General features: G+C 41.2%; 1 protein-coding gene across 1 annotated transcript in view; it reads left to right on the plus strand.

Annotated features, from left to right (window-relative positions):
- Window positions 1-26,143, plus strand: part of ADGRA3 (adhesion G protein-coupled receptor A3) — a 115,010-nt gene that overhangs the window by 75,019 nt on the left and 13,848 nt on the right. The window contains exons 12-16 of the mRNA XM_008140346.3: window positions 1,068-1,271; window positions 9,728-9,941; window positions 10,149-10,357; window positions 20,381-20,505; window positions 22,019-22,142. Coding sequence (XP_008138568.3) covers window positions 1,068-1,271; window positions 9,728-9,941; window positions 10,149-10,357; window positions 20,381-20,505; window positions 22,019-22,142 — 876 coding nt within the window. The remainder of the gene's footprint in view (window positions 1-1,067; window positions 1,272-9,727; window positions 9,942-10,148; window positions 10,358-20,380; window positions 20,506-22,018; window positions 22,143-26,143) is intronic.

Below are 26,143 nucleotides of genomic sequence, written 5' to 3' on the forward strand. Positions count from 1 at the left end.
TGATTACTATGTCCTTGTAGTATAGTTTGATATCAGATAGTGTGATTCCTCTAACTTTGTTCTTCTTTCTCAAGATTGCTGTGGCTATTCTGTATCTTTTGTGGTTCCATATTAAATTTTGGAATATTTGTTATAGTTCTGTGAATAGGAATTGCATTGAATCTATAGATTGCTTTGGGTAGTATGGGCATTTTAATGATCCTAATTCTTCCTATCTATGAACACAGTATATGCTTCCACTTATTTGTATCTTCTTCAGTTTCTTTCTCCAGTGTCTTATAATTTTCTGACTACATGTCCGTATTTTACATTCTTGGTTAAATTTATTCCCAGGTTTTTTGTTTTTTTAATTTAGTGATAAATGGGATTGTTTTCTTAGTTTCCCTTTCTGATAGTTCAGCATTGTTGTATATAATTTTAACTGATTTCTGGATATTTATTTTGTATCCTGTTACTTTACTGAATTTACTTCTCAGTTCTAGTAGTTTGTTGGAATCTTAGGGTGCCTCTGTATACAGTATAATGGCAGCAGCACCTTTGGAGTGAGCCTGTGTAAAATTTTTATCTGTGCAACTTAATGCAAAGAATTAACTAGATCACCCTGTAAAAGCAAAAATGATGACTATGGCATGAAGTGCTGAACAAGGTGACTTTTAAGTGTATCTCCTAAACCCCTATTGCTCTTCCTGTACTGCGATCATTAACAGGGCCCGACCCATATCTCTAGATTTTATAAGACATTTCCTTTTCAGCCTACTGTTTTCTGCAAAGCGCTCTTAAAATAAATTATTTTTAATTGACTTTGGATTTATGTCTGATCCTCCCCACTTAAGCCTTATTCTTTTCCTCTTCATCGGTATCTTTCTATTTTTGGGCTTTTGTTTCCAGCATCTTTTATGGCACGTATCCTGTCCACTTTTGCACCTGGCTGCACAGTATCTTTGTTCACTAAGAATCTGAGTGTTCTCTTTGAATTTACAAGAGTTTTGCATTTGAAATTTCTTTGCACGTGCTTTTTTTTCCACATTATAAATCTCTTATAACTGCTGTTTGGTTGACTTTTGAAGTATTCACCCAATATTGCTCTGGAAGCTTATGTCATCAAGGCGACTGGCTTCACTGGAATGACATGCACCGTGTTCCAGAAAGTGGCAGCTTCGGACCGCACAGGCCTTTCCGACTATGGGAGGCGGGACCCCGACGGAGGCCTGGATAAGCAGCTGAGCTTCAAGTGCAACGTTTCCAATACATTTTCCAGTCTGGCACTGAAGGTGCGTTATCACCTCTAAGCATTTCAGACCCTTTCCCGTTAGATACTCAGAATGGTTTGCATTGCAGAATAACCTTATTAGACGTTATTTGGGGGGAGGGAGTATTGGTATAATTTTTGCTGTTGTTGTAAAATAAATTCTGACCAGGAATGGATATGTGATAACTTCCTAGAGCCCAGGCATTTTCGCCCCTTGGACTCCTGGCTCCACACAAAAATATCAAAGTTGAATCTTTTAATGACTGCAGTGGTAGAAAGATGAATATATTAATATTACATATTAAAACATTTTCTTTGACCTTACGTTTCTTTTTTATATAAGCTCCTGATTTTAAAGACATGAAAGTATCATGTGCTTTTGGCTTTGGGCCCACTGGACCTAATGGGAAATCAGCCATGAGACAAGGCAGTTAATCAGGCAACCTGTATATCAAGATTTTTGGCAAAGAAGTCCAACGTGATATGTCTTGAGAAAATGTGTGGTTTTTTGCAGCAGGAAAAATCAAAAGCATTTTTATTGATTTTATTTCTTTTTAATTTGGGGTTTAGATGTGTTTCATTAAACTACATTGAAGCAAATAGTGGAGGTCCCTAATGGGACCACATTTTTTTTTGTTTAGCTTGGTGTGGCCATGTGTGACTGTGTTCTCTGTAGATGTTGATTACTAAGTACTTTCTTGGGCTTGTTTCTGAAGTGTAGGTCACAGACAGTATTGCAGTCACTTAGATGGCTGCATAGTAATTGATCACATAGGTGTGAGGTGTTGATGCATTGTAGCCACTCAATAAATATTGAATGGGTGAGTGAACGAATGAAAGAATGAAGAGTTCATGTATTTTGTCATACCTTACCCTGGTGACCTCCACAGGGCAAGCCAGTTTGGTAAAGTCAGAAACAGCCCAATTCCGCCACCACCTGAGACATTCTCAACTAGGTCAGGATAGCTGATGATCATCTGTTTACTTGGTGCTGTATACTCAGAGGGAAGTTGTCATGATGCATGTGTTCTTCTGGGCTCTGTGAGCATGCGTGATGTACCCAGCAATACTGCTGCAGGCCTGCTCCTTGGCTTATTGCATTTTTTATTGGTAAGAAAAACCACAAAAGGAATAGGAACAGCATCGCACAGAAGCCCATGAGAGAAAGGTGTGTGTCCTTGAGGAGCACTTACAATTGAGGAGTCTTTCCATCTGAGGGGATCATAGTTGCTAGAAAGGGGTTAAAAAATGGCGAAACCCTATATATTGATTCAATTACACCATCTACCCCTCTGGGTAAGAAGAGTTTCTACTTGCTAAAGTAGAAAGCTTCAAGTGAACATTCAGTTGTGTCAATTCCACACTGTTCTACCCTTTTATGATCATTTTGTGTCCAGAAACCAAGAACACATTCCACTATTATCCAAGCTTCATACATGGACATGATTCAAACTGAGTAAAAGAGGAATGTATGCTTTGTGACACAAAACCAGTTTAATGCCGGCAGCTCAAAATGTTTTAGCACTTTAACAGAAAACTTGGCATTTAGTTTGCTAAATTCAGAAACTTTATACCAGGACAATTTATATTCATTGTGCCTGTGCTTTTTTTCTTCTCCTGAATGCTTTGCATATAGCAGTAGATAACTCGAACATCCAATAATTGATTATATTGCTCTACAGTGAGCAAATATGCTAGCATAGGAAGTTACATCCATAAAAACGCAGTCCTTAGCAATGTAGGGGCCGTCCTTGATTGCTTTCTACAAGTGTTTTGAAAGAATTGGTTCTTCAAACCTTTCTTGACTGTAATGTAGAAATCAGTTTCTATCTATGTATCACCTATTTCCCTCATCTCAGACATCTGGGGCTTTAGCCCAACTGAGGTCCTTTTACTTTTCCAGAGCAGTTATCCTATCTAATAGTAGAGTAATATGCAAATTAACCATACCTCCGCGACAAAAACGGCGGCCCCCATAGCCATAAGATGGCGGCGCCCAGTCACCTCAGCCCCACTGCTGGAGTGTCTGGCCTGTCCGACCAACAAACAGAGCCCGGAGAGCAGGGCATGGCGGCTTCCTCAGCATGGCAGTGGGGAAGCCCCAGGCCCTGCAGACAAAGCCCAGACAGCAGGGCTTGGGGGCTTCCTTAGTGTGTCCCTGTCGGCGAAGCCCCCAGGCCTGGCAGACAGAGCACACTGCAGGGCATTGGGGCTTCCTTTGCATGGTGCATGGCAGCAGCAGGCAGAGAGCGGACAGCACAGCATGGGGGCTTCATCTCCATGGCTGCAGGGAAACCCCCAGTCCCTGCAGAGAGCAGAGAACCATGGGGAGTGGGCCTAAGCCATCAGTAGGACATCCCCTGAGAGCTCCTGGATTGTAGAGGGTGCAGGTTGGGCTGAGGGACCCCCGTGCACGAATTTTGTGCACCGGGCCTCTAGTATATATATATTTTGCTTCCTCCCTTCATTTCTGCCCTTTTTTGTGCCCTCAGCGCCACCCCTGCTCCTCTCCCAGTAAGCCTCCCTGCACATGGCACCATCCTTTCTTCCTCAGAATTAATTACTGCCTGCCAGTCTCATGGTGCCTTGTTCATCCTCAGAATAATTAGAAGCCGATGTGATGGTAGCCGAGTTATAGGGCGGAGAGAGGCCATAGCATATGGGGACTAAGAATGTGGGCTTTCTGGATTCACATTCTGCTCCCCCAGTTAATGGCTGTGCAAACTGGGGCAAGTACTTAACCTCTCTGATGTCACTTCCTCATGTGTTACACAGGAATCATGAAATGGTACGGAACTCAAAGGATTATTAAGAGGATTAAATGAGGTAAATGGGTAGACATTTACAACAGTGCCTGGCACAGAGTAAGCTCCCTAATAAATGTTAGCTCTTATTATTGCTTTATTATAATTTTGGTCCCTCTCGTTAAATGATGGCTATTTGAGGGCTGGAACCTTGGCTTATTTTATTGTGTATCTCGAGTGCCAAGCACAGAGCAATGAAACCTTCAGTAAATGTTGAATAAAAATTAACAGCCATACTTAATTAGCAAAGAAAGTCAGTTTAAAAAATTAATTCTAAAGGCAAACATAATCCCTGTTCATCTTTAGCGGTGAAATAATCAAAAGGTGGTATGCAGTTCAACACTAAGTAGACACAAGAAAACAATTAGGATGCGTCATCATATCTATCTGTTTAAAATCCAGTGTGGTTGAGGGTTAAGAAAACGTGGAGAAATTAGTTTTTTTTTGTTTTGTTTTTTTTTTACAGAGAGGAAGAGAAAGGGATAGAGAGTTAGAAACATCGATGAGAGAGAAACATCGATCAGCTGCCTCCTGCACACCCCCTACTGGGGATGTGCCCGCAACCAAGGTACATGCCCTTGACCGGAATCGAACCTGGGACCCTTGAGTCCGCAGGCCGACGCTCTATCCACTGAGCCAAACCGGTCCCGGCGAGAAATTAGTTTTTATTCTTTTAAATCAGGTGGCTCTTTGACTCTTTCTGATTTTAATGTTAGACTTCCATAGACTTAAACAAATTAGGATTTCAGAGAAATTTATCAATTACACTAGAGGCCTGGCGCACGAAATTCGTGCACGGAAGGGGGGCTGTCTCTCAGCCCAGCCTGCACCCTCTCCAATCTGGGACCCCTCGAGGGATGTCCAGCTGCCCGTTTAGGATCGGGCCTAAACGGGCAGCTGGACATCCCTCTCACAATCCAGGACTGCTGGCTCCCAACTGCTCTCCTGCCTGCCTTCCTGATTGCCCCTAACCACTTCTGCCTGCCAGCCTGATCACTCCCTAACCACTCCCATGCCAGCCTGATTGATGTCTAACTACTCCCCTGCCAGCCTGTTTGCCCCCAACTTCCCTCCTCTGCTGGCCTGGTCACCCCTAACTGCCATCCCCTGCAGAGTTGATTGCCTCCAACTGCCCTCCCTTGCAGGCCTGGTGCCTCCCAACTGCCCTCCCCTACTGGCCATCTTGTGGTGGCCATCTTGTGTCCACATGGGGGCAGGATCTTTGACCACATGGGGGCAGCCATCTTGTGTGTTGGATTGATGGTCATTCTGCATATTACTCTTTTATTAGATAGGAGGATAGAGGCCTGGTGCACGGGTGGGGGCCAGCTGGTTTGCCCTGAAGGGTGTCCTGGATCAGGGTGGGGTTCCCTTTGGGCATCGGCCTGGGCGAGGGGCCTGTGGTGGTTTGCAGGCCAGCCAAGCCCCTGGCGACCCAAGCGGAGGCCCTGGTATCTGGAATTTATTTACCTTCTACAATTGAAACTTTGTAGCCTGGAGCGGAGCCAAGCCTCCTGCTGGATCCGTGGCTGCCATTTGGATTTTTTTTTTACCTTCTATAATTGAAACTTTGTGTCCTTGAGTGGAGGCCTGGGCCCGCCAGAGTGTGTAGAAAGCTTGGCTTCTTCTGTTGCCGGGGAAACCCAATGGTAGCCATCTTGGCTGGGGTTAATTTGCAAACTCGCCCTGATTGGCTGGTGGATGTGGCTTGGCTGGTGGGCGTGGCTTGTGTAGCGGAGTGATGGTTAATTTGCATATTACCCTTTTATTAGAGAGGATGGTGGTGGGACTCCAGATTGTTCTGTAAGGAATGATGTTAAAGTCTAGAAGTATTTGAGTTAACATCACTTAGCATACTTAACATTTTCTTCTCACCTAATGTCATTGTAAGTAGATAAATATATATGAATTTAGCAATTTAGCAAATAAAGCCATTGTAAAAGCTCCATGATAACATTGATTTCATGTGTGTTCATACTTAGTCCATTTTTAGTATTGAAATTAATACCAGAATTGTAAAAGTGAAAACATGATGAGCTTCTAGATTGTTGTGGGAAGTCTGCTCCTCCCTCTTCGGTCTCTCCTCTGCCACCAGATAACCACTCGCCACGCTGCACATTAATAATAATAAAAATACCGCCCATCTCATGTGGCTCAGTGGTTGAGTGCCCACCTATGAACCAGGAGGTTACGGTTCGATTCCCAATCTACACATGCCTCTATTGATGTTTCTATCCCTCTCCCTTCCTCTCTGAAATCAACACTAATGTATTTTAAAAATAATCATAGTAAAAATAACACCCACTCACAGTTCCTTAGCCTTCTGTTTTTGTCATGGCCGTGATCCCATGTGGCCCTCACATGTGTTTGTTAGAAAGATCCCTAGCTGTGTTTGGAGATGCGTCCCAGAGAGGACAACAGAACTGGGCAGTGTTGGGCAGCTGCTGCATGGTGAGGCTGGGGCCCGAGTCCTGGCTTCTTGTTTCAGGCCCTGTGTTCGTTCCCCCTGGGGTGGCATAGGAGCTTCTAATAATAAACATCAGATACCGAAAACATGTACTTCCCAAAGGATCCTAACAGCGATGTTCCTCATTTATTAGCTGTAATTCATGTGTTTATATCTATTTCCATTGCTGTGATCCATACTTTCAAAAATTAATATATGTTTAAATGAAATTATAAACTGTGATTCTTCACTTCAGGCCATTTGGCAAAAGGTATAATCATGATAAATGTAAAAAATTAAATAAGTGTCTCAGTGATTTTTTTAAAAAAAAACTAGATTTTTAACCTTTCTGTAATAAATGATCAAAACTTCTTTCAAAAAAATTAAATATACAGATATTAAATTCTTAATATAAACCTCTAAACTTTATTGATATAGCTGAAGTTTGCTTTTCTAGCACCTCTAGGCTACCCTGTCTCCATCACAAGGAACTTATAATTATTATTTAGTAGTATTGTTTATTGGACTCTGCAGGATATTTTAGAAGCCAGAAGTATGGATCAGTCTTGAAGGAAGCTCTCATTTCTCACTGACCTGTCTATACACTTGGGTTTTTAAAATAGTTGTTTGTTTGGTTTTACAAGTTTAAACTTGTGAAGAAAAAGTTTTTGGAGTTCTAGGAATTATAGGTGTCATTTCATTTTTCAGCTCTCTATTAGAAAATATTTCTATGATTTGTTTAAAAAATGATTTATCCTAAGTAGTACTTTCCTAAGAACTATGCTTTATTTTCAAGTCATTTTTTTATTGACTGATTGCTTTTTTAGAGCGGGGGAGGAGGGGAAGAAGAGAGAGAGAGAAAAAAAATTATTGGCTGTCCCACTTACTTATGTATTCATTGGTTAATCCTTGTATGTGCCCTGAAGGGAGATCAAACTTGCAACCTTGGAGTGTTGAGATGATGCTCTAACCAACTTAGCTACCCAGCCAGAGCTCTAATCATTTTGTATTCAAGAATTTTATACTTAAATTTTAATAAATATCTTGTATGCATAACACTTTTTCAAGAAACCTTTTAATCAATCTGTTGATGTTTTTCCTTTCTTTAAAAACATTTTATTTTCCAATCACCATTTACCCCCTCTATGTTTTTTCCCTTTTTTGAATGCCTCATTATATACTTGAAAGAAATGTATACACTTAATAGAACTGCATTAGATTAATGAATGAGTTTATAATACACTTTGTGTCCCCCCCCCCAGATTATATTTGTGACAATAGCAGAAACCTTTTTATGCATTTTCCTAGATGAAATATTTCTAAAATTTTCTAGGTATCTTCAGTTTAAAAATAAGATTCAAACTGTCAATATTCAAACTCCCAAAATACTTTCAGTCAACTGATATTTGTGGGTATCTGCTGTGCTCCAACATTGTTCTAAGTACAGCAGTCAAAAACAAACTCTCAAAATTATTCACTTGCCTAAGTAGAACCTTTTTTTTAATATAGTTTAAAAAGAATCTCTTTATTAAACCCGTTACAGTAGGATCCATTTTTTAAAATATAAGTACAAAAAAATTATAGGATTGTCACCAAAAATGTAATCGGTGAGCAATGGTATTATAAGTTATTTTCCTTTATGTCTCCAAATTAATTTTTTCTACAATAAATGTGTATTTGTTTTTAAACCTTAAACAGTAGAATCTTTTTAAAACAAAAACGTGTGTCACGGACTTCTATTAATTTCATAAACAATAGGCTACTTTTATCAAATACGACTGCCAGGAGCTATTATTAACCTGAAGAGGGGTCTGGAAAAGCCAGTGAGATTATCTGCACTTAAAATTCCTCCTGCTCTAGCTGGAAGGCCAGACAGTGAGTCACCTGTGAGGCTGCCAATGTGAGTTATGCTGGAGATTGTGCAGGAGGGCGCGGGAGTCCAGAAGAGGGAGCAGCTAAGGGTAAAAGCAGTAGACTGAGGACTCAGGTAATTAATCATCAAAAAAAAAAAAAAAAAAGAGCCCTTTGTAAAGGACTTTGTAAAGTCCTTCTCTTGGCTGCCAACCTTCCTCATCCTGACCTGTCCTTTACCTTGCCAACACAATTATCCTGCGAAACATCAAATCTGCCACGTTTGAGTTTGCCAGACAGAAGAATAGTGGAGCATTTCAGCCAGGGACACTGGCCGGGGCAGTATTTTTCACAGGGGCATACAGAACGGAGGAGAGCTCACAGAGAGAGAAATTCAGTGTGGCCAGATTATGGTTGTGGTATAGGGAGTGTGGAACGCTGAATTCCAGACATAGATTTTATCCAAATGATATGGTGTATTTCGTTAGGTTTTGGGGGCAGTATGCTGTAATCATTCGAGAACCAAGAACATGATCAGATTTATTTCGTAAGAGGAAATTCTGTTGGCAGCATGAACATTGGATTGGAGAGAGAGAGGTTGGTTGGTGCCAAGGGAAAGACTGTGATAAATTCTTAAAACAGGGAGTTTTGTTTGAGATAGTTATTATTTGCCTCCTGGGTTTATAGATTTATTTTTTATTGAATGCTGAATAATTTATTAGTTTAAAATTCCTAATAAAGCAGTCTGAAAAACATGCAGTGACCAGCCAGCTTCTTCTGTTGTTCCTATTTGTTACTCTGTTTTTCTAAACATTATGTGTTTCTTAGTCTCAGGGAAATGTCTAAGAGAAGAATTTGCTGAATCTAAGCTTCTATTATGTTTGTGCCATTTCTTTCTTTTGCTGTTTGACAGTTTGAATTCATCATAAATCACCTTAAAGTCCCATAAACCCAAATTAATTATACTCACATTTGTGATACGCTACATTTGTACTTATTTACCAAATTTTGTCATCGTGAAATTGTCATAGTGATCAGAGATTCCTGATCTGTTTATTGCTATCTACTTCCACAGTAGATGATATCCTGGGAAAAATCACTCTGTTTTGAAATTATTTCTTGTTTACTTCTTTAACTTTGAAATAGAGGTTTTTTTTTTCTCTCTTTATTTTATAGTCTTTGCTTCTGTGATGATATGTGTTCAGACATTTCACTGAACTGATAAATTGTTTCAGCTATTAAATTTTTATGTATACATTTAAAAAAGTGTTCAGCATCTATTTGGAAAACGTTTGTAAACTGCGTAAAATACTCTTGCTGGTTTCTACATGCTAATCCCACAACCTTTTTTTGCCGTTGTTGTTCATATTCTTTCAGAACACAATTGTAGAAGCTTCTATCCAGCTCCCACCGTCCCTTTTCTCACCAAAGCAAAAGAGAGAAGTCAGACCAACCGATGACTCTCTCTGTAAGCTCCAGCTCATCGCTTTCCGCAACGGAAAGCTGTTTCCAGCCACCGGGAACTCCACGAACCTGGCTGATGATGGGAAGCGGCGCACCGTGGTTACCCCCGTGATTCTCACCAAAATAGGTTTGTACGTGGCATATGCTCTCCCGGAGCGGCTGCGCCAAGCGAGTTTGTTATTCACTGTTCCTTCAGATGCTTACTGTTGTTCCTCCTTGTTTTAATGAGTCACCAGCGCAGAAAGATACCGCACAGTACCCATTTGTGTATAGGTTGACATTTAATCGTTCGTGAAGTTTGTCTCAGAAATGCTTGTATTTCCCTTCCCTCCAGATGGTGTGAACGTGGACGGCCACCGCGTCCCCGTGAATGTGACTCTGCGTCGCATCGCGCACGGAGCAGATGCCGTGGCCGCCCAGTGGGATTTCGACCTGCTGAACGGACAAGGAGGCTGGAAGTCCGACGGGTGCCATATCCTCTACTCGGATGAAAATATCACCACCATCCAGTGCTACTCCCTGAGCAACTATGCCGTGTTAATGGTATGGCAGCTGCTCGCTTTGTGCATAAACACCGAGTCTCCTCGTTTTTTGCCTTATGCGGAGTTAAACTCAAATGAAGATTTAAAAAACAAACAAACACAAAACTTTTAACATAAATTGCTCCCTTTATGTAACAGGTGACATTTGGTGCAATTCTGATTTTAAAGGGAAATCACGTTCCTACCAAGTGCAGCGTCTTGGATGGAATTTGATAGAGGAATTTTCAATAAACTCTGTAAGTGAATCAGTTCACCTAGGTAGACTTTGACCTTAAGATCTGGAGACATCTTGGGGTCTATACAGTCCAACTCTCAACCCAGTAAGTGACTCATTTGCCCACAGATAAACAAGTGAGTAGTGAGAGATTTTTTTCCCCTTCGGTCTCCTTTTGAATTTAGGGGAATAGTAATCATTTCAGTTTCGTCTCTGTAAGCAACAGTATTGACACAAATCATGTCTTCAATTTTAATGCTACTCGAGCGAATGTTTTATGTTATTTATCATTATTCATCTTCGGAAAAGTGGCTAGTTATTAATGTATAGGGACAGGTCTTTTCATGAACGCGTTCTTTATGTGAATCTGATCCCCGAGCTAGCGAGTGTTAAATTAATCATGCTAATTTTTATTTTATATTGCACTTATTATAAGATCCTAACATCCTGCAGCATCGATACATGTATTTAGAATGCAGTGGAAGGAATGGCTAATGAAGCTGAAAGACATTTCTCAGGAACGGCCCCAGGCTAGCCTGGGAGTGAGGTCGCCCACGTTTTATTTCTGTCTCCAGCTCTGAATCTGTTATCTAGACAATATTTTATGAAAGCCTTAACTAGCCTTGAAATAGGATACATTTTGCTTTGTGTGATTTATTCTTTTCTTGAAAAAAATTAAAGAGCCTTTACCACTAGAAATGATCTTAAAGCAAGCTCCAATTAGAATAGATGTTCCTCAACTCTTGTTTCATTTGTCTCTTTGCCCCTCACATTAGTATCTGTTACCTGGCACACCTGTCAAACAGGAAGAGTAAATAGATTGTTTGGCGAGTATATAAGGCTTGCCTTTTCCACTGACATCCATTACCGAGTGTTATTCATCCCAGGGGGCAGAGGCAGGGTCTTCTATCCTGTTTAGACTCAGCTGTGTTTATATAAGTCGTTTATCCTTTTGGGTGTAAAGTTTGTGTTGACAGTTTAGGAATCTCCTCACAAATAGAGGATGTTTCATTTCTGTACGTGTGAGTTCGGTTTCTGTAAGTTCACAATTTATTAACTTTTAGTAATCTTCCAAATTAAAGCATGAACCATTGATTAAAGTATGAAGCATTTTCCCTTTCAGTTTGAAAGTATTTTCTCATTCAGGTTTTGATTATAAAATAACCAGAAACTATGAAGCACTGGAGGAGAAACAATAGAGATACAGCGTTGTCTGAAATTTATATAATAGTTAAGTAGAAAATGTTGGGGGAAATAAATGAGACACAAAACACACACACACACAAAAAGGCATTTTATAAGCTTCACTGGTAATGACATGCTCCAGTACCATGTGAAACTTTTATTTTTATTTAATCTAATACCCGTTTTAAGCATCTATTTTTTTGAACTTCCTAGCTGTTCTTCTAAACTATTTAAATTAGTATAATCCCTTTCCAGAAGGAATAAGCTATTCTTTTATCTTTCATACTTTAATCTTTTAAAAAATGCTATACACAATTCTTTAAAGCTAAAATATAGTGCTAAGACTTTGTTCTATTTTCAAAGAATATGCGTTCTTTTGCTTTTCTTAAATATAATTGTGCCACCTAGAGGCTGCAACTTGAAATGTAGACAAACATACATAATAAAATTAGTATGTGGGATTTTTAGAGCTGCTAATTAAACATCAAAGGCTATTAAATGAAATTATACCTACTCTCAAATAAGTAATGTCTAAAGTAGAAGAAATGTCTTTTAAAAATTGGAAGTTGGTCCTTGCCAGGTGGCTTAGTTGGTTGGCGCATCTTCCTTTACAACAAAAGTTTGCAAGTTCAATTCCCAGTCTAGGCACATACCTAGGTTGTGAGTTTGATCCCTGGTCAGGGCACATATGGAGGGGGCAACCGATTGATGTTTCTCTCTCACATCGATGATTCTCTGTTTTTTTCTTTCTCCCTCTCCCCCTTTCTCTCTCTAAATAATCAATAAATGTATCCTCAGGTGAAGATTAAAAAACAAAATCAGAATTCAATATCTTTTTTCCTTACCTGACCCTAATTTGACTAATAGATAAAAATTCTATTTTTCTTGAAAAATATCTTCTTATATTGTTTTCTATACCAAGTCTAAATTTCTGTTTTTGTAGGTAGCCCATAAATCTCCTCCTGATCTGATTTTAAAGAATATTGTACTAAAAAATGAGACAAAAAGAATATATTTGTTTTTAAACCTCAAATAGATACTGTAGTTTAGTTCAATAAACATCCTGCCATAACCCATTATATCATAAGGTCTCTGTGGGAGCCAGATAAAAACTTAAACAGAAATTGGGTCTGTTTGAATTAGATGATCAGAGAAAGCCAGTTGGGTCAGGAAGAATTCTAGGAGCTGGGCCAGTAAGAAACAAACAAACAAAAAAACTTAAATACCAAGTAGGTAATGATTAGGGTCAAACCATTTATGTAGTGCTTAATACCTTAATTGGTAAGGGTAGGGAAGATAAAAATCTCTGTACCTTGAATAATCTTTGTTATTGTCTTCACCTGGAAATATGTGAAACTAGAGAGCACTCATTTGTTCTTACAACTCTAGTGTTACTTTTAAATATTGTTTATATAAACCTTGCTGAATAAAAGCAAAGTTTGGTTTCATTTGCTCTGTAATTGAACATGAGAACTGGTCTTGTTTCTGTTTATGTCATTTTTAAATAGGTACTGCATGCGCATGGATCAAAAGTTATACTTAGGTCTGCACATTACTGTACAGTGACACCTTGACTCCCACCCCTCTCTCCCATCACATTCTCCACAAAATATGTAACCACCAATTAGTTTCTTGAAAATTATTGAATAGGTTTTCAGGCATATTGAAACAAAAATGAATACATTTTCTTCCATTTTTATAGGAAGCTTCCAAGCTACAAACATTGTTCTAAACTGTGCTGCCTTTTTTTTTTTTTTTCATGAAACCACATTTTATGATGATGATGGTTTCCATGGAAAAAGAGATTTTATGATGATGACATCTAATGACATGATGGTGGTGATAATGACAGAGATGGTGGTGATGGCAGTGGCTAATTCACATTAAGCACTTATGTACTAGGCACTCTTCTGAAGTCTTTATACATGCATTAATTTATTTGGTCATGATAACAGCCTCATGAAGTATAGTACGGTTATCATTGCCCCCAGTCTGCAGATGGAAGAGCCAGGGCGTAGAGAACTTAAGTGCCATGCCCCAGTTCACTAATTTAGTTAGTGTTGGAATTGAGATTTTAATTCAAACTTCAGAAATTTGTATTTTTTTAAAAACATTTTTATTGATTTCAGAGAGGAAGGGAAAGGGAGAAAGAGATACAAACATCAATGATGAGAGAGAATCATTGATCGGCTGCCTCCTGCACGCCCCCACACTTGGGATCGAGCTCACAGCCCATGCATGTGCCCTGGCTGGGAATCTAACCATGACCTCCTGGTTCATAGGTTGACACTCAACCACTGCGCCATGCTGGCTGGGCCAAAAGCTTGTGTTCTTAATCACTTTCCTAAATCTTTCTAAAATCTTCTCATATCGGTATAAAAGAGCTTCCTCAACCTTCTTTCACCTTTGAATATTATTTTATGTCCCTACCATAATTTATTTACATAGTCCTCTATTTTGTTGGGTTCCAGTAATTTGCTTATACAGTATTATTTTGCACATTTAATAGAAAATCTGGAGGATAGCTTCTCAAGTGGAATTGGCAATGAAAAGGGGACCAATGCTTTAAATTGAGATACTGAGCAAAGTGCACACCACTTAAATGTATGGCTTGCTGATATTTTTACATTGAAAACACACATTTAGCTACCATCAAAATCAAGCACTTGGTAGCTCCCATGTGTTTCTTTCTATTTAATTTCATTCACCATCTCAAGGGATAGGCACCCTTCTGATAACTACCATGATAGATAAGTTTTGCCTTGTAAAATTAGCATCCTATAGTACATACTTTTGTGTGTCTCTTGTCTTTCTCATTACTTATATTTGTGAAATGTATCCTTGTTTTTGCATGTAGCAGCATTCCTACATAGTAATCCATTGTATGAAAATACCCAGACTTGTGCATTTTGTTGATGGACATTTGGTTGCTAGATTCTGGTTATCAAGAAAACACTGCTATAATTATTCATGTACATGTTTTTGGACGGAATGAAATAGTTGGATTGAGGCTATCCCTATCTTTAGCTTTAGTAGATAATACCATACAGTTGACCAAAGTGGTTGCATTGGTTTACGGTTGCACCCGTAATTAGTTTGAGTAGCTCACATCCTTGCCAGTGCTTGGGATTCTAATGCTTTAATTTTAGTCTTGGTGGTATTATGATATATGATTGTGGGTTTACTTTGCCTTCCTCCGGTGACTAATGATGCTGAGCACCTCTTCTTTTTCTTATTGTCAGTTTCAGGACCCCCTTTTGTGATGTTATTGCCCAGATCTTGCACTTTCTAAAAATTATCTTTGACTTTTTTTTGTTTTATTGAGGTAAGATCGACCTACAGCACTGTATACATTTAAGGTGTACCACCTAACGAATTGACTTGCATGTGCTGTGATATGATTACCACAGTAAACTTAGTTAACATCCAATATCTCATATGGATTAAAAAAAAGAAAACTTGCTCTGGCCTGTTTGGCTCAGTGGCTAGAGCGTCAACCTATGGACCAAAGGGTCCCAGGTTCGATTCCAGCTAAGGGCACATGCCTTGGTTGCAGGCTCCTCCCCAGCCCTGGCCCTAGTTGTGGCTCATGCAGGAGGCAACCAATTGATGTGTTTTTCTCACATGGATGTTTCTCTCTCTCTTTCCCTCTCTCTTCCATTCTCTCTAAAAATCAGTGGAAATATATCCTCAGATGAGGATTAACAAAAAAAAGAAGAAAACAATTTTTTCTTGTGATAAGAAATTTTAGAATTGACTCTCTTAGCAACTTTCACATAAACCATTCAGCAGTATTAATTATATTCATCATGTTACACATTACATCCCCGTACTTACTTGTTTAATAACTGGAAGTTGTACCTTTTGACCACCTTTATCCAATTCCCCACCTCCTGCCCCTCTTTCTCCAGTCTCTTTTTCTATGAGGTTTTGTTTGTTTTTGTTTTTTTATTCCACAGTCTAGAGTCCTGGTGCATGAAATTCGTGTATGGGGGGTGGGAGGGTCCCTCAGCCCAGCCTGCACCCTCTACAATCGGGAAGGAACCCTTGGGGGATGTCCGACTGCCGATTTAGGCCCGATCTCTGGTCCACTGGCTCCTAACTGCTCACCTGCCTGCCTGCCTGATCACCCCTAACTGCTCCCACTGCCATCTGATCACCTCTAACTGCCTCTGCCTGCCAGCCTGATCGCCCCTAACTGCGCACCCCCCCACCCTGCCAGCCTGGTCTCCCATAACTGCCCCTTCCCCGCTGGCCTGGTCACCCCTAACTGCCCCCCCTGCTGGCCTGGTCGCCCCTAACTGCCCCCCTCTGCCGGCCTGGTTGCCCCTAACTGACCCCCTGCTGGCCTGGTCACTCCCAACTGCCCCCACCCCCGCCGGACTGGTCTCCCCTAACTGCACCCTCTGCCAGCCTGGTTGCCCCCAACTGCCCCCTCCGCCAGCCTGGTCCCCCCAACTGACCCCCCTGCGGACCTGGTCGCCCCACACAGCTGGCCTGGTCGCCCCTCACTAACCCCCCTGTGAGCCTGGGCGCCCCATGCAGCCTGATGTTCGGTTGTTTGGTCGTCCCTCACTAACCCCCCTGCCGGCCTGGGCGTCCCATGCAGCCTGTTCGGTCATCCATCTGGTTGTTTCGGTCGTAACAGCTCCTGGCTTTGTATATATATGGATAAGTCTTGGCCTGTTTTTAATCTGGTTATCTATTGTTTTCTTATTGACTCGAATGGCTTCTTGATATGAACTGTGAACAGGAGCTTTTTGTAGGATTTATGTGTTGCAGATATCTTCTCCTCCTCCGTGCCTGATTTAATCCATTCAGGCTGCTGTAACAGAATCCCACAGATTGGGTAGTTTATAAATAACAGAAATTTATTCCCCAAAGTGCTGGGGGCTGGAGGTCCAAGATCAAGGTTCAGTATCTGGTGAGGGCCCTCTTTTTGTCCTCACATAGTGGAAGGGACAAGGGGGCTCTCTGGGGTCTCTCTATATGGGCAGTAACCCCATTTGTGAGGACTCCCCTCTCATGACCTAATCACCTCCCAAAGGCCCCACCTCCTAATATCGCATTGGCCGTTAGATCTCAACATATATGAATGGGGCGGGGGGCAAGCATTAAGCCTATGGATATGCCTTTACTCTTTTTCTCTCAATGTTTTCTTTTTTTATGGACGGAGTTTCTTAATTTTTTCTGAAGTTTTTTTAATATCTTTTCATGTTCTATTTAAGAAATCTTTGCCCACATCAGGATCATAATGATATTCTCCTTTGTTTTCTTTAAGAAGCTTTAATGTGTTTTATCTTTCACATTTAGGTCCAAGGTTTGACTGGAAGGGATTGTGTATGGTGTGATGTAAGGGAAGCAAAATCTTTAAATTATGCCTTGTTTCTTAGAGGAAATATAAAAATTGTAGAAAAAATTGTGGAAATATAAAAGCAACATAGAAGTCATAGTCTTTTTTTACATTACTGATTTCAGATCTATTTTTAAATTTTAATGTATTGGTAAACTTTTTAAAATAATTCTTTATATTCTGACAGGATGTACTCTACTATCTTCCATTGTTCAGATCCTGGTGAAATTAGAGGACTACTGATTTATACTTACCCTTATTATTGAGCCAATGCTAATGAACTCTTTAAAACTGCCAGTGAATTTATATAGTAATTCCCGGGCTAGAAGTAACTTGAAAATAAAGGAATATTTGTCTGTCAAGGAAACAGAGATTTTGAAGAACACTTCTTTCATTGATTTGTGTCCTTAATAATAATCTTTGTGATTTTTAACATACTTTCAGGTGTTCTGATACGGCTTCATGTCTGCAGACAACTTTACTTTTCACTCTGAGCTCAGTTTTTTTCTTGGACTTTGTACCCTATAGAAGAGTGACTACGATCACCACTTTGGTGAGGGACTGTGTCCTGTAAGCTCTGGAGGCAGATAGAGACTTCCTGTCTCATCACTGTGTTGCTACTGTGAATGAAGGTCTCATTTTTCCTTCTCACCAGTGTCTCCTAGTGGCCGTTTTTGGACAGTGTATTTAGAAATGTTTTGCTTTTAGTATCATAGCCTATATTTATTTACTAGTATAATTAAAAATTATTTTGATTCAGATTTCTACTTGACTTCTCTTGTTTGAGATCTTAACATCTTTCCTATCCTAATCGCAACTGTCTTAAATAGTTGTATAGTCTCAAGAATTTTGTGCCATCAGGATAGGCTTTTCTTATTTTGTTTGTTCTCTCTATACCAGGGGCCAGTAAACCCTGGCAAGCAATTCAGTTAGGTGCTGTTGGTTTTACTAGGTGTACCAGTTAATAATGCGGATTTTGTAATCAAAGAAAACACAATAATTTCAAGAGAAACATCAAAAGTGCTTTCTTTATTCAAAGTAATGTCCATCGCTAGCTACACATTTCCCCCATCTTTCAGGTAATTTGTGGATACCCTCCCAATAGAACTTTTCTTTTTTTGAGGCAAAACATTCAGAGACCCAATTTTCCACTTCTTTGTATGTTTTGAAGTGCTGCTCAGAAAGTGCGCGTGCCATCGATCGTAACATCTGAAGGAGCAAGGTCTGGTGAATGCAGCGGGTGGGTTGATACTTCCCAGGCAAGATCTTTTACCGTGTCTTTAACTGTTTTTGCAGTGTGTGATGGTGCATCATCATGAAGCAAAATTACTTTGCTGTGTCTTCTGGCATATTCTGGTCGTTTCACGATCAAAGCGTGGTTCAAATTGATTATTTGTTGTCTGTAGCAATCAGTATTAATGGTTTCACCTGGTTTTAGAAGCTCATAGTGCACCACACCTTCCTGATCCCACCAAACGCAGAGCATTGTCTTCTTTCCATAGCGATTTGGCCTTGCAGTTGATGTTGATGGTTGACCTGGGTCAACCCATGATTTTGTGTGTTTGGGATTCTCAAAATAAACCCACTTTGCATCGCCAGTCACAATTCGATGCAAAAAAAGACTTTCATGCTGTTGAAGCAACATTTTACTGATGACTTTTCGGTTTTCCATGTGTCTTCCGTTCAGTTAATGTGGCACCCATTTTCCTTCCTTTAAAATCTTTCCCATGATTTGTAAACGATCAGAAATTGTTTGCTGAGCAACGTTTAATCTTTCTGTAAGTTGTTTTTGAGTTTGACACACATCTTCATCCAATAATGCTTGTAATTGTTGGTCTTCAAACTTTTTCGGTTGACCTGGACATTCTTTGTCTTTCACATCTAAATCATTACTTTTAAAGTGTTTAAACCAGCGTTCACAAGTATCTTGAGGTGGAGCATGTTCACCATAACTTTCCTAAATATACGATAACTTTTTCTTCAAAATAAAGTAATAAATTAAAACTTCCCGCAAATGCTCTTTTTTTGGCACGATATTCGACATTTTTAAGTGTAAAAATATCTATGATGTTAACACCTTCAGCAAATTTGACATATGAAGTTTTGAAGCTTTCTGTCCATACAACAAAATAGCATACATATCAAATCGCATACATATCAACATATGTGTAACTCCATCTATTAAAAAATCTGCATTATTAACTGGTACACCTAATAACTGCTGGAATGCTAAGAGTGATTTGAAAATTTTTAAATGGTTAGTGGTTTTAAGTGCCCACACAATGGCCTCGGTTTGCCTTGCAAAGCCCCCAACATTCACTGTCTGGCCCTTTGTACCTCCCCCTGGTCTGCGTCTCCGCAGGGCTTCCCTTCCATTTGGGCGGGCTGGTGTGCTGTGGCCCCCAGGAATGGCCTGTGGGAGCCGTGCCCTCGGTGACCAGTGACATAGTCCTCGTGTTTTTCTCCATTGGTAACTTTGAATTAGGAGTCACTGCCCTCTGTTTCAGAATCGTCACTTTCATGTACTATGTCACATTCATTTGGCTTTTGAGAAATACTTATTTCTTGTCAATGTAAATATTACAATCTATAATATATTTGGGGAACTCGATTGGTGCTTTGTCAAATGCCTTATCACAGTGGTTCTCAAGCTTTCTAATGCCGCGACCCTTTAATACGGTTCCTCATGTTGTGGTGACCCCCAACCATAACATTATTTTCGTTGCTACTTTATAACTGTAATTTTGCTACTGTTATGAAATCGTAATGTAAATATCTGTGTTTTCTGATGGTCTTAGGCGACCCTGCTAGCGGTTCTCAACCTGCGACCCACAAGTTGAGAACTGCTGCCTTATCAGATAATATCCAGCTACCTGTGTTGTTACTCTCTGCCAGGGTAGCTGGATATTATCTGATATTAACCATAAAATAATTTTATGGTTGGGGGTCACCACAACATGAGGAACTGTATTAAAGAGTGTTGTTACTCTCTGGAAGGCACGTTCACACCCTCCTCTTGCCCTTACCCCAAACCCGCCAGACATCGGTGGCATCTGCACTTGTGACTGCCCCCAGATGATACAGCTGGCCAGGAAGTGGTGGCGGGTGTTGAACAGGTCCTAGCGGAAGGTGAAGCAGCCAGTGCCCGGAAGCAGCCTAGAGGCCAGCTGCAGGGACTAGAGTGTTGTTGTCAGTGTGTTTTCACAGGAGAAAATCTCAGAGGTTACGTGTCCCGAAGAGCTCAGCTCCAGTGATGCTTTCTTTCCCCTCAGGATCTGACGGGATCTGAGCTCTACACCCAGGCCGCCAGCCTCCTGCACCCTGTGATCTACACCACCGCCGTCATTCTCCTCCTGTGCCTCCTAGCGGTCATCGTCAGCTACATGTACCACCACAGGTGAGACATAAGGCCTGGCGCGCATAGGACTATGGATGGAGAGGAGTTTATTTTACACTAGTAGCCTGTTTGCACGAAGATTCGTGCAATAGACCTTCATTCACCTGGCTGCCTGCACCAGTTTTCTGCAGGCACCGAGGACCCAGGCCTTGGCTGTGGCCACCGCCTTCTGCCTTCTTCCAGGGTCGGGGCTTGGCCCCGGGCGGTGGCCTTGGGCTCGGCCACACCAACATCCCTGCTAAGGATCGCAGGAGCCGACCCCCAGTGGTTTCCTGCGATCCGTGCAGGCTACCCGCTGGTGCCCAAGGCCGGGACAGCCTCCGCCCGAGGCTTTCCCGGCCTTGGGCTCCGCCACACCCCAACGTCCCTGCAATGGTTTCCTGGTGGGCGTGGTTTGGTTGGTGGGCGTGGCTTGGGCGTAGCGAAGGTGCGGTCAATTTGCATATTTGTCTATTATAAGGTAAGATTGCACTAGGATAACACAGTCACATCTGAACCAGTCAGTCACATCTGGTCCAGTGTCTCCTCCACAAATGGTTGTAAAATTTATATAGTTTTTTTTGTGTGTGTGTTTTTTACCATCTTTCCAGAGTAAGAACAATTATTTTAGAACACATGCAAGCTGTGTTCATTTCATGTAGTTTGCGACGTAATTAGTACATGAGATGGTCAGTGTAGCTTTTACAGCCTCCAGTCAGTTGTATCTGGGAGAGAACGTGGGAGGGAGGCTGGGAGGTGGGGCCTGGCAGCCACCAGGGGTGAGGTCAGGTGCAGGTTGTTCCCTGGAGCCGAGTCTTCCAGAACCAGAATGGGATGGGGGGTTTATTTCTGGCTTATGACTTTTTCTCCGTTTCGATATTCTTTATTTTATAGATGGCATTTTTAAGAACGTTTGTGGCATTTAAGCACGAGGTATGGTTTTTGTTCATTGGGGGCAGAGCTACAGAAACTTGGATGGTAGGAAACGGTGCGCTGAAGGGATTTGCTAAGCAGCAACTCAGAAGAGGTTTTGATAGAATGTATTTTCCTATTCAAGCCGGGCCTGCATGGCATTTCTTGACATTTAGTTAAGAAACAAAAGGCGGTTTTGATATTAAAATAAAAGAAAGAAAGAAAGACTTCAGCGTTTATTAGGAAAGGCCAAGAAGAAAAGCACTGGGCAGGGGTAGGTCAGGGAAGTGGAGATCGGCACCTTGCAGAAATCGCTAGGAAGCAAACAAGTCATTCACCTGTCACAGACATCGGAAATAACAAAAGCCCACATGTTTCTCATTATGGAGAATTTCTTTAGCCTTTAGTGGGGGCAGTAGTTTCATCTATGACTTGTCTTTTTTTAGGGCGTAAAGTTAAATGTTAAGAGACAATATTGAGTTGAATGAGTTCTCAAAGAGTGTGTGTGTGTGTGTTTCTGTCTGTCTGTCTGATAGCACATGAAATTTGGTGTTTTAAGCTTCAAGTCTTGAAGGCAGGTACTGCAGTGTGAATATTAATATTTTCCTTTTTCTTTTAACAGTTTGATCAGAATCAGTCTCAAGGGCTGGCACATGCTTGTGAACTTGTGCTTCCATATTTTTCTAACCTGTGTGGTCTTTGTGGGAGGCATAACCCAAACCAGAAATGCCAGTGTTTGCCAAGCGGTAAGTCCAAGCAAAAATCTGAAATGGAAAAGAAGTGCTGCTATTAGACAGTGATTTCATATGTTTCATGAACTATAATAGGGAAAATGTTCCCTTAAAGTTTGCTTTTTTTCTTTAGCTAATTTAAGTGGAACGGAATGTCTGTCCCTTAACCAGTCGCCAGCATGCTTTAGGTTTTCACTTGTCATTTCCTAAGGAGTAAATGACTGAAGGGTCTTGTCTCTGTAGCTTTAGGAATTCAGTGCTACTTGTTACATCTGTTATAAGGCTGAGCATTTCATTTAAAAATTTTACCAAATCCTGACTTTGACTGAAGTCAACATTTTCTAACAGGATTTTTAAAATTATTTTATTTGGCCTTAGCTGATTTGGCTCAGTGAATAGAGCATCGGCCTCTGGACTGAAGGGTCACGGGTTCAATTCCAGTTAAGGGCACATGCCCGTGTTGTGGGCTTGATCCCCAGTAGGGAGTGTGCAGGAGGCAGCTGATCAATGATACTCATCATTGATGTTTCTCTCTCCCTCTCTCTCTCTCTGTATCTCTATCTCCCTTCTTCTCTGAAATTGATAAATGTATATATTTAAAAATTTATTTTATTTGTTGATGAAAACAATAGGAGTTAGAAAATGATTTAACTGTAAGATAAAACAAGATGCCTCTTAGGTGTGGTAAATATGAAGAATTAAAAAGTATTCAACTCTTAATTTTAAATAAATTGTTATTTATGTAGCCAAAGAATTATATAGAACAGGGCAGGATGGGCAGGGGTGTTGGTGTGTGACCAGTCCCAGGTACAGGAACATGCCTTATATGCATGACCTGGCCAGGACAATGGCCTATTCCAGGCACCAGCACGCTGTGGGACACTTAGGAGAGGTACTGGTTTATGTGAGAAGACGAGCATCCAGGAAGGATCCCACAGCCTCCGAGGGTGTAACAGAAAGTAATCTCCATCCTGACCCCAGTTTAACAGCAGTCACATCTGGACCAGTCAGTCACATCTGGACCAGTTTCTCCTCCACAAATGGTTGTAAGATTTATATAAGATTAAAGGATCAGCTGGGCCTGTGTTGCTCAGTGGTTGAGCCAGGAGGTCATGGTTCAGTTCCCGGTCAAGGCACATTCCTGGGTTTCGGGCTCACCTGCAACCAATCAGTGATTCTCTCTTATTATTGACTAGAAACCTGGTGCATGAAATTCATGCACGGGGGGGAGGGTGTCCCTCAGCCCAGTCTGCACCCTCTCCAATCTGGGACCCCTTGAGGGATGTCCGACTGCCCATTTAGGCCCAATCCCAGTGGAATCGGTCCTAAATGGGCAGTCGGACATCCCTCTCATAATCCAGGGATGCTGGCTCCCAAGTGCTCACCTACCTGCCTTCCTGATTGCCCCTAACCGCTTCTGCCTGCCAGCCTGATCACCCCCTAACCACTCCCCTGCCAGCCTGATAGATGCCAAACTGCTCCCCTGCCAGCCTGGTCACCCCTAACTGCCCTCCCCTGAAGGCCTGGTCCCTCCCAACTGCCCTCCCCTGCTGGCCATCTTGTGGTGGCCATCTTGTGTCCACATGGGGGCAGGATCTTTGACCACATGGGGGCAGCCATCTTGTGTGTTGGAGTGATGGTCAATCTGCATATTACTCTTTTATTAGATAGGATAGAGGCCTGGTGCATGGGTGGGGGTCAGCTGGTTTGCCCTAAAGGGTGTCCCGGATCAGGGTGGGGGTTCCCTTGGGGTGTGGGGTGGCTTGGGCGAGAGGCCTGTGGTGGTTTGCAGGCTGGCCACACCCCCCGGCGACCCAAGCGGACGCCCTGGTATCTGGGATTTATTTACCTTCTATACTTTGTAGCCTGGAGTGGAGCCAAGCCTCCTGCTCGCTTCGTGGCAGCAGCCATTTCTGTTGGAATTTATTTTCTATAATTAAAACTTTGTAGCCTTGAGTGGAGGTCTGGGCCCACCAGGGTGTGTGGAAAGCTTGGCTTCCTCCATCTCCAGGGAAACCCAAGCCTCCCTCCATGGCCGCAGCCATCTTGGTTGGGGTTAATTTGCATACCCGCTCCTGATTGGCTTGTGGGCATGGTTTGTTGGTGTAGCGGAGTGATGGTTAATTTGCATATTACTCTTTTATTAGATAGGATGTTTCTGTCCTTCTCTCCCACTCCTCTCCCTTCCTGTCTCTGAAATCAATAAAAACATTTTTTTAAATTTCTTTATTGATTAAGGTGTTACATATGTGTCCTTATTGCCCCATTACCCCTCCCTATCCCTCCCACTCATGCCCTCACCGCCCTGTTGTCTGTGTCCATTGGTTAGGCTTATATGCATGCATACAAGTCCTTTGGTTGATCTCTCCCCCTTACTGGATCTGTTTTTGTTTATTAGTTTATGTTGTTCATTATATTCCATAAATGAGTGAGATCATGTGATATTTATCTTTCTCTGACTAGCTTATTTCACTTATGCTCTCCAGTTCCATCCATGCTGTTGCAAATGGTAAGAACTCCTTCTTTTTTACTACAGCGTAGTATAAAAACATTTTTAAAAAGTAAAGGGTCAAAGATAGCCAGGACACTTCTGAAGAAGAAGAGTAGAGTGGGGAGGTTGTCTGTCCTTCTAGTCATCAGAGCTAAGCAGGCTATTGTAATGAAACTGTAGCATTTGGTTTAGCGATCATTAACTTGACCTATGCTATGGAAGAGACAGATCAGAAGCAGGCCCGTGTGGAACTTTGTAGAAGACAGAGTTGCGAGCTTCTTCAGTTGGGTGAAGAGAGACCACTGTTCAGTAAAGGGTGCTGGGAAAGTTTAGTTAGAAAAAGGTGGACCTGGATCTATACCTCCTGCCATATTTAAAACAAACAAACAAACAAACAACAACCTCAACTCTTGAGTATCAAAAACTTACATGCCCAAGCCAAAATGTTAAAATTCACATTCGATGATATCACAATTTGGGGGATAAGGAGGAATTTCTTAAATATGACACTAAGAAGACATTGGAAAAGAGATAAATTTGACTAAATTAAAAATAAGACCTTTTTTGGTTAAGATTCCTTAACAAAAGTGAAAACACAAGACAGTGTACTCAATACATACCACAGACAGCATTAGAATAAAAAATATATTAAAATCAGTGAGAAGGCCAACACTGAAAGCCCAATAAAACAAAATGACATGAGAGTAGGCAGGCATTTTGTAGAACTGTAAATGCCCAGGGCCAATATGCACATAAAGAGAAGTTCAACACCATTGGTGGTCACGGACATGCAAATTCAGATCACACTTAGTTAACATTTTAGCCTTTTCTGTGGGCAAAAATCAAGCCTGACACTGCCAGGCATTGCGCATGTGGATCCACAGGCTCTTTTTATCCATTGTGTGTGGGAATGTCCCTGGGTGACTCTGGGAGGCTTTACCTTCTCAAGCTAGGCATTCACATACCCTGGGACATGGCAATCCCATCCCTGGGCTGAGAGACTAAGCTTGCCCATATGTAACTTTGGTGTGCATCTGAGTATGCATGTGCATATGAATATTCATAGCAGCCCTATACACAGTAGCAGAAACCTGGAAGCAACCCAAATGCCCATCACTGAGAGAGTGAATGAATAAACCGTGATATTATACAAGAGTCAAAACTAATGGATTACAGCAATGTGTAACTATGAATATGTCATAGTACCATAAATTACATTTCCTGTTATCTTTTTTTATAAAGATAAGGTAACTAAAATGAAACTACACTTTTAATGAAGTGTGCAATAAAACTGTCGTAAAAGGAAAGCAAGGGGATGATAAACATACGATGTCAGGTGGTGGTTACCTTGGGTGAAGGGGATCCTGTTTCGATAATGGGTTTTTGTCCAGGTCTTAACCTTTTGTCTTGCTGGTAGATTCTTGAATACTTATTAACACATTGCAGACGGATCACGAGAATTCTTGCTTCATATTACACAGTGTTTTACAAAGTATCATACTTTAAAAAGATATTAGCTTGTAAA

The sequence above is a fragment of the Eptesicus fuscus genome, chromosome 2 (assembly GCF_027574615.1).
Source record: "Eptesicus fuscus isolate TK198812 chromosome 2, DD_ASM_mEF_20220401, whole genome shotgun sequence".
NCBI lineage: Eukaryota > Metazoa > Chordata > Mammalia > Chiroptera > Vespertilionidae > Eptesicus > Eptesicus fuscus.